Source organism: Limulus polyphemus, unplaced genomic scaffold (assembly GCF_000517525.1).
Source record: "Limulus polyphemus unplaced genomic scaffold, Limulus_polyphemus-2.1.2 Scaffold272, whole genome shotgun sequence".
NCBI lineage: Eukaryota > Metazoa > Arthropoda > Merostomata > Xiphosura > Limulidae > Limulus > Limulus polyphemus.
The window spans coordinates 476,026-484,801 of record NW_013665882.1 but is presented as its reverse complement, the minus strand read 5'-3'; the positions used below and the strand labels follow the sequence as shown (position 1 = coordinate 484,801).

The 8,776-nt window shown below is 29.8% G+C and overlaps 1 protein-coding gene across 1 annotated transcript in view; it reads right to left on the bottom strand.

The window, feature by feature from the left end:
* Positions 1–2,971: 2,971 nt before the first annotated feature.
* LOC106456927 (minor histocompatibility antigen H13-like) overlaps positions 2,972–8,776 on the bottom strand; it is a 21,949-nt gene continuing 16,144 nt past the window's right edge. Inside the window, exons 9-11 of the mRNA XM_013916306.2 lie at positions 8,013–8,115; positions 6,714–6,799; positions 2,972–5,058 (exon numbers count right to left, since the gene is read on the bottom strand). Of these exons, the coding sequence (XP_013771760.1) occupies positions 4,980–5,058; positions 6,714–6,799; positions 8,013–8,115 (268 nt within the window). The 3' untranslated portion in view covers positions 2,972–4,979. The remainder of the gene's footprint in view (positions 5,059–6,713; positions 6,800–8,012; positions 8,116–8,776) is intronic.

The following is an 8,776-nucleotide window of genomic DNA, read 5'->3' as shown; positions in this document are numbered from 1 at the left end:
TCTTCAAAATAAGGGTACGTCTTATATTCCGAAAAATACGGTATGTTTAGTTGAAAAGCGGTATTTGTGTTTTTAGTTATAGATTCTCAGCAAAACATTTCCTGAATAGTGACATTCAAATCACGAAACCGGTAAAAGAAATTAATAAAAGAAGCTAAAAAAAAAAAAAGTCTGCTATTCCAGTGTTTTCTTATATCTCTATAAATATAATAGTACTGTATGTTGTATGTCCGTGTCACTACTCCGCATGGTGTGGATGGATCTTCACCACAATTGGTATTAAGGCTCATTAGGTCCATACAAATTTTCAGTTTTGCATTTTTTACCACTTAGCCCCTATAAATGGATCTTCACGAAATCTGGCATGAAGGTTTGTTGGGTCCATGCGGAAATACATTCAAATTTGCGGTTTACATTTTGTGTTTTTATGGGCGTTTTTTACAATTGTATGTAAGGGGAGCAACTTTTTAAGTCTTAAGATATCATCTTTCGTTAATCATGAATTTACATAACTTCCGTCCAGGGGACGGGTACTCCACCTAGTATTATATATACAATTCAGTTACCCTCTGTAGTCTATCAACAAATTGAATAACATATCCATAGCACCGAGACTATTACTACGTCTGTCTTATCCCAAACGGCCTATTGAACCCTCATTGGCATTTTATACGGTAAATGTACTGTGTGATAGCATTTTCTTTTACTCTTAAGTTCTTAGAATTACCAGTAATATTACTAGGCATTCAGAGAAGAGCTGGAATTAAATGAACAAACATTGAAGATGTTATTAGTAAAATGCAGGATTAGTTTATTTTACAAATTATTGTAAAACTTAATGATATAAATTTCCAATGAACTACAGAGTTTAAAATTATCTGGGTATACAGAGATGCAAGAAGCTTGGTAGAGACTGCGATAAATAGTTGACCACTCGCTGAATCAAATAGCAACTTAGAAAAATAGATCAGGATCTCTGTCACCTAGTACTCATGAACTTTAAGCAGGATATTCCAGGCACCACAAGAAGATGACCTACAGTAACATGTGCATGACCATCCCTAGTTAGACTACCTTGCTTTCTGAAACTGTCTACCACACAAGTCCAACAAAAATTTTAACTGTTGCACCCATTTCTAGATACAAGATGATAAAATAATCTACACGTTTCAGACAAAAAAAAACACTTTATCATAGTATAGTATTCTAGAAAAGATACCTAGTCTATTAACATAGCACATTTCTAGCAAATCAAATTAATAATACATGGCAAGCTAACCATTCTACTGAGTAACCAAAAGTGCTAAGCTTAGCAACTGATCAAAGCACTGTCCTCCTTCCTCCAATTGTGAAGTTCCATTGCAGCACATTTGTCAATGTACAGTCCACATAGCATTGCACCATTCCTAATTTCAAACCACCAGCCATGTGGAAGCAACCACTTTTACTTTGTAACTTATTATTACTATTATGTATCACTTTTTTTTTTTAATTAGAATTACTTTTAGTTTCATCATCAGGTACCATACTTAAGATGATTTTAACATAACTTCTACAAACTATCTTATATTTATGGAGTATGGAATGGCTCTCCTCCCTTTAATAATCTCAAGGGTCTAGTTATAAAACCTAATTAGATTGAATCTAAGTAGCATCTGTGACTAAAGTGCTACTTTTGAGCAACTTCTTCTAACAACTGTGGAGATGGAACCTATAAATAGATGAAAATGTGCTGAAAATATCAAATCTCCTCACCTCATCATTAAAGGAATGCCTAAACAGTCTAGAAGATGTAGCAGACACTATGTAAGAAATTTATATCCTAATCTAAAAAGTGTTTCAAGTATAAAAACACAGACATTTTTCTTGATACTTCAACTAACCGTAGTACACTGAGACTTAACCACACCAAGACAAACAAGTTATTTGTTGTGGTTAGTAACAACAGTACATTATGTTCATGATTTATTCCAAGGATATTGGGTCCAAAGGTGTCTAAAAAAGATCTTGGGTTATTTCTACTGACATACCAGGGATAAAAATTTAAAAGTTTTCCTGCTACAAATAAACTGTACAGTTTAGTCTATACTAATGTTACGTAAGAAATATGCTGTGTATAAGAGTTAAGTAACAAAGACTTACACCAGTAGTAGCATACATATAGATGGGGTGGCCCACGTGACCCAACTTGTAAAGATCTTCATAGGAAAAATACAAAATACTTTTTTATACCCAAGTGCTCATCTGATGGTATTCACTTACAATTCATATAACTATACTTGTAAGATACATAAAATTAACACTTTTGGGAGAAACAGTTGCTCATCTGTGAAGTCTCCCATAACTCCACACACACTTTTGCTGGAACGTTACACAAAACAATTGAAAAAAAAAGTGGTTTTATTTTATTTATGGCATAATTTAGTTTGTTTTTTACTTGTGGAACATTAGTATATTTGGGCTATGGGAAGGGCTCTGAAATATTCTTTCCCCAAGACCTTCATATACCACTTTCAGAAACGTAAAATCAAGTCTTCAAATGAAGAGCATTTGATCTCTGACTCATAAGATGTGCCATTATTTATTAAGGGCTTTTAAAGAACCAATGCGACATTCCTCATGAACTGTTGTATACAAGAAAGGAATAAAGACCAATAAAAAACTAACACTAGAGATTTAGAACAAGTGTTAAGTACCATAAATCTTAAAGTAGGAAGCATGTATTTAATACAAAGAAGCTTTGAGACATTATGTAGTAACAGATCAGAGGACCAGTCCATATTCAGCACACACTGTTGAGGAAGAGAAAATTTATATATATATATATATATATGCATTTCATTCTGGCAAATGAATCACAAGGTCATTTTGACACACCACTTTGAAACACTTAGTTTCTATTAAATATTGAAAAACGTGTTTCTATAATAAAAATTCAAATTGAAGAAAATAAATTATGAGGAACTAAATATCTAAGTATTTTTCTCAGATTTTTTAATATATATAGAACAATATTATAACTCAAAAGGACACCATTTCAAGAATACAACAAATTCACAGTTTTAATCCATTCTAAACAGTAATTCAGTATTTCTATTGTTGTACAGTTTTGTCTTAATATTCATTCATCAAATATGTTCTATAAATAAATACACAAATTTAGTTCATTAGTTTTTCATTATTATCTTTCTTTATATTTAAATGTAATAACATTAATTTAAAGACAAATGCCAAGCAGTTGTAGCACAATTTCTAATAATCCTTCTAACACTTTAATTCTGCCTTATAATAATTTTTACACACCATGTTTTCTAAATAATTAAATCCTTCAATATTAACAGAGGTTTTATTTTGAATTGTTGAAGTGTAATATGTAATAAGGTAAACGGAAAAGGCACAATCTTAATAAATAAGATTACACATACAGTACTTGAAAAATATAATCTCACATTACACAACTCAATGTGCTGCTAAACTAGTTTTTGAATCAGCATTTCAGAAAAACAAAGTTTATTTCAAATTATTAATACCTTTCAGACACACTTATACAGAAAAATAAAAAACATGTTATAAGAATCTGTAATTAATGAAGTCTAGCATCACATAAGTGTCGATGTATTTGATTCTAAAATGAGAATGCAATCAAGCATAAGATAACTTAATTTTCATTTTGTAGTGCCATTTATTATATTTGGGCATTATAAGGAATGAATACTGTTTTCTTTATAACTTATTGTAGGAATGTTTTAAGTCTTCAAAATCTTTTTTGTATTTGAACTAACACATATCAGTGAATTATTATGTAATTATCAAGAATACTGGAAGATCTTGATATTCTTTTCACAAGCCAAAATGGTCCAACAATGAACACGAAGGTATCAAAAGTATATTCCGTCACCAAAAAAAAAAAGCAAAATGAATATATATGTTTTTTCTCCTTATCATAAAGGATTTTCTTTTCCCTAGATTTCCTATTCAAGTGTATTTTGTGCAAAGGAAACAGAAAAAAATACAATGAATTGACTTTGTTTTGACTTTGATTTTTTGCAAGCCAAAATGGTCCATTTAAGGTTTCAAATTATGTCATTTCTCGTTTGAGAAGACTTACAAAGAGAAACAATGAACATGAGGGTATTAAAAGTATATTCCGTCACCAAAAAAAATGCAAAATTAATATACATGTTTTTTCTCCTTATCGTAAAGGATTTTCTTTTCCCTAGGTTTCCTGTTCAAGTGTATTTTATGCAAAGAAAAAACAATGAAAAAATACAATGAATTGACTTTGTTTTGAACAGATGAGCATATGTAAATGTAGATCAAGTGTGAATACATTTGAGAAATGCAGTTATTTGGAAAGAAAAACAATAATACCAAACAAACTAAGGGCAGAAAAATGAAACTTGATTAGTTACAATGACTTTAACACCAAGTGCATCAACTAGAAACTGATAGCATACATAAATCTGATGAATATGCTACATAACTTATATGATATTAATATAACAAGGAAATGCAAAATACTTCTTTAAAATAACAGATGTATTTGAATGATAATGATGAAGCAAAAAGTTTAGTAGATGAAACAAGCAACTCCTGTAAAAAAAATGTCACAGACCCTGTGAATATCATACTCCAAAAGTACAAATTACACAAGTTTAATCAGTTAAAAAAATTAATTTCCTAATAAACTTAGTAAATCATATGACAATCTTTAGTTTACAACAGATTACAATGGATTATAGAGTAAAACTTCTTTATTTGAGAGCATCACTACACAATAATATTGTTTCTAGCCAAATGCACTAGAGAAAAATAAGAGATTTAGTTCAAACGTGTCATAAAATGCAAAGGTTTTGTAAAAAACAACCTCTGAACAGGAAATCTGAGGGTAAAGAACCCAAAACATTTAAGGATCAAATGAAATTGTGCTGACAACCCACAGTAAATGTCAGACATACACAACTTTAAGTACAGTAGCATCATTTCTCTTTCTTAACTTCGTCTTTGCTTTCATCATTCACAGCATCAGTCTTTGATTCTTCAGGGTGATCTTCATATCTAGCAAAGTAAAGTGTTATTGCTGAGTAATACATCAAAGCATATTTATAATGATCATGAGTTTCCAGTGATAGACTCTTACAAAGTAACATAACTCGTTTTTGAGGGTTGAACAAAGGATTTTCAGCTTACATTATTTATCTCTGTAAACACAGTACTATTGATAAGTGGATTTTGAATTAGAAAACATATAGCTACATATCAGTAGATCAAATGAACACAGTTCCTAAGCACACAAAATCCCTTTGTTAGTAACCTCATATATTTATAATACAAAACTTAATAAATAATTAAATAAAACCTTGTTGTCAGTTTGTTTACTACCTCAACAAATGCACATGATCAAGATAAATCAGTTATATATTTTTGTTTGTTATCAAGTGTTTGTCATTATAAAGCAAACACAGTCTTATTTATGGCAAATTAAACCTCAGAGATAGTTCATTACAAAATTTACTTTTTTTTCATTTGCAACAGTTTTAGCCTTCATACAAATAAAATATTTTGAGTGTTTATCTTAGAAGGCTGGTAAACAATTTTAAAACTAAGAATTATTTTTCTATGATTCAACTTTAATCAGTCTTGGTTTATTCAACACCAGAATTACCAATGGCTCCCTTTGTAATTTTAAACACATTTTTTCTAAATTATTTACGCAGCAAGTTGCCTATAGGTCCACAAATTTTGTTGGATACAGGGTCCAGAATAACATACGAATCACACACACAAACTGTAATTAATCTTACTAATTACTGCTGGGGTACCCTACAAATTGTTTGGTCTGTTCTTTAAGCTGAATGTTGTAACAAGCAGAAACAAAATACATAGAGAAAGGTATACAAAATCAGTGATTTGCCTTAAAATTACAAAATGGAGATTGGAGGTGTGATTGTAGAACCAGATTGGGTATCAATAAAACAAAATGAAACAAATGTAATCCACACTGGATAAATAAAAAATACTGCAACAAAATATGGGAAATAGAAACAACAGAAAACATTGGTTTTATTTTCTCTGTATTGTATTTATCATAGTCAGAGTTTGAAATATTCATTTTGATTAGTTATATCTAATTGCTAATAAAACTAATAAGTCTTAGCACTGTAAATGGGACTGCAAATCCTCTATTTTTAATATTAACGACCTTAGATTATTTAACGTTTTTTTTTAGTTAACAATTCTTTTTTTTGCTTTGTAGTTACATTTAGTAGTTTTTTAATTGTAAAAAGTGAATTTAAGCATTATTTTTGTCTAAATGTAACAAGTGCTTTACTCGTATCTTTATATTGGCCATTTACAAGGAATAAGGTGTAATAACTTTCTTGCATAATTATAGTAGACAATTTTCATTTTCACAAAATTTAACAGAAAATACATCCTGCATTACATTCAACAAACACATTTTTAAATAATTTTCTTTCCAAACTTTCATTAGAATATTACAGTTTATAACAACTTCGACTAATTTGGTGATCAAAAGCAATAACGTTACATTTTAGACTTAAAACTTACACACTACTGTCAAGATTAATTTCTTATAGTACCATAACAGAATAATTTTCTTTAAACATCACGTTCTAATAACAACAGTTTATGACAATGTTAAATTAAGCTTCAGAAGTATTTTGCTGGAATTATCTATAAACATTACTTACTGGAACATGGTTTTAATATCTCCTCTTAGAAGAGCTACAAAGAAAGGTACTCCAATACATGCTGGTACTAGATATAGGAGAGCAGGCTGAAAATGCAAACACAAAATTTTTATAAATATACATGAAGACTAGCTTTAGTCAATGCAAGTCTTTCTTTAAAATTCAATTTAATAGCTTTAGTAATCTCTTGAACAATCAAAAATCAACAAATTTGATAATTTCTCTAACTCACTTCAAAATTATCTTTTAGAGGTCTCATTTCTATTATTTAGTTGTCTGATCCTCTTTCTCTCTCTTTTTTTTGAGTGAATTATTTTCACACAATAACTGGCTTGATCTTTGTTTAACAAAGACAGCTAACATTGTACGAACTATTTAATACCAGATAAAATTATTCTAACTCCACCATTTAGCTGCATAAGCTTCCCAGAGAGATTTATTAAACTATACTAAAGTAGCCCATTTAGCATTTAAAATCCTCAGTACACAAATACAATTTTCAAGTACATTAAAATATGAAAGTTCAAATTAGAAAATAGAAGGTAAAACCTGGAAAAGTTGAACTACACAATGGAAACACACAAAACATTGCTGTTTAATAATTTACATGAAAAATATAATTACTACTATATTAATGTTTGCAAAAACAACTGAATAGTAATGTATTTTTAATTAAAACCACATGCAATCAAACAACCAGAAATCCCAACTATAGTAAAAGAGTGATTGCAGATCTATTTCGAATTTGTGGCCTTCGTCTATTGAATAAGTCTTTTATGTGCAGACATCTCTCGTCCTTACTCTATGAAATAATTTCAAATGCTATACAACATATCACCATGTCATATTTATGCTTAGCATGATAATTTATTTTAAGCTAGGAGATTTGCATGCTTACTGATATGTAATAATGAGAGAAGCCTGTGCATAAAAAAAAAACTCTTAACAGATTAAGGCCACAACTTAATTAAACTAGCACTGGGATCAATATTTTACTTAAATTAAAACTGTCCTGTTACAAAAAAATATTTGAGTAAAAGACTTAAAAAAAAAAAAGAATGATTTTTTTCTTTCTATCATATGACAGTCTATGTATATGGAATTTGTAGAATTTTTATTCTGTAAATCAAACTATGCCCCCCCATGAATGGTTTCTAGGATACAAACATCTGACACCCACGTGTTAGCTGGTATTACAATTACATTGCACTTCCAAAATTAAGTGAACAACAGATGATTAGTGAAATTCATCAAGCAGCAATTTAAATTATAATAATTATTTAAAAAATTAAAACATACCTGTGCGTGCTTGAAATACGTCATTACAAGAACTGTTGTTACTAGTCCAACAAAATAAGCTAAGAAACTCGAATAGAAGTACACATTTCGTTCCCTCTTCAGACTGTAAAAAAATATAACCTATCTAGTCACACAACTTCCTGCAAAACAACATCGGGACGAACTGATAATTATTTATTCATCTTTATCCATGATTAAAAATCAAAATTTAAAGGTTGTCATGCGACCTTCATCATATAGATGTGTTAAAACAATTCTGGAATATTGGGAGTTTTATTTTTACATATATAGTTTAACTACCATAAAAATAAAAACATTTTAAAAGTAACTTCCATACAAATTCTAAAGAATCCAACTTTTGCCTTTGTGTCAACAGAGAGTAAAACTCAAAATGATTAGCCCTGATTCTGAATGTAAGTCCAACCTTCTTCAACTGTTACAGTAACAAAAAGAGAATTACAGAAAGTTTTAGTTCTAAAATAATGTTCATTGTAAAATAGATCACAATTTTAATGATCTATGCAACTGGTCACCTACTAATGCATCAGTTCAACTTTTGTGCAAATACACCTCCCTCCCCTATCTCAAACAGGCTGTATTGTATACTGATAACATTTCACTCATTTGGCCAAGTAAGAGTACTATTCCATTTTTCAAAATGACTAACTTTCATAGGAAACATCTTTGGTTCTTGGAGATTTTGAGAGAAATGATTAGCAGCCAATTTCTATAAAAAAAATTAAATACATAAGTAATGAAGAAAA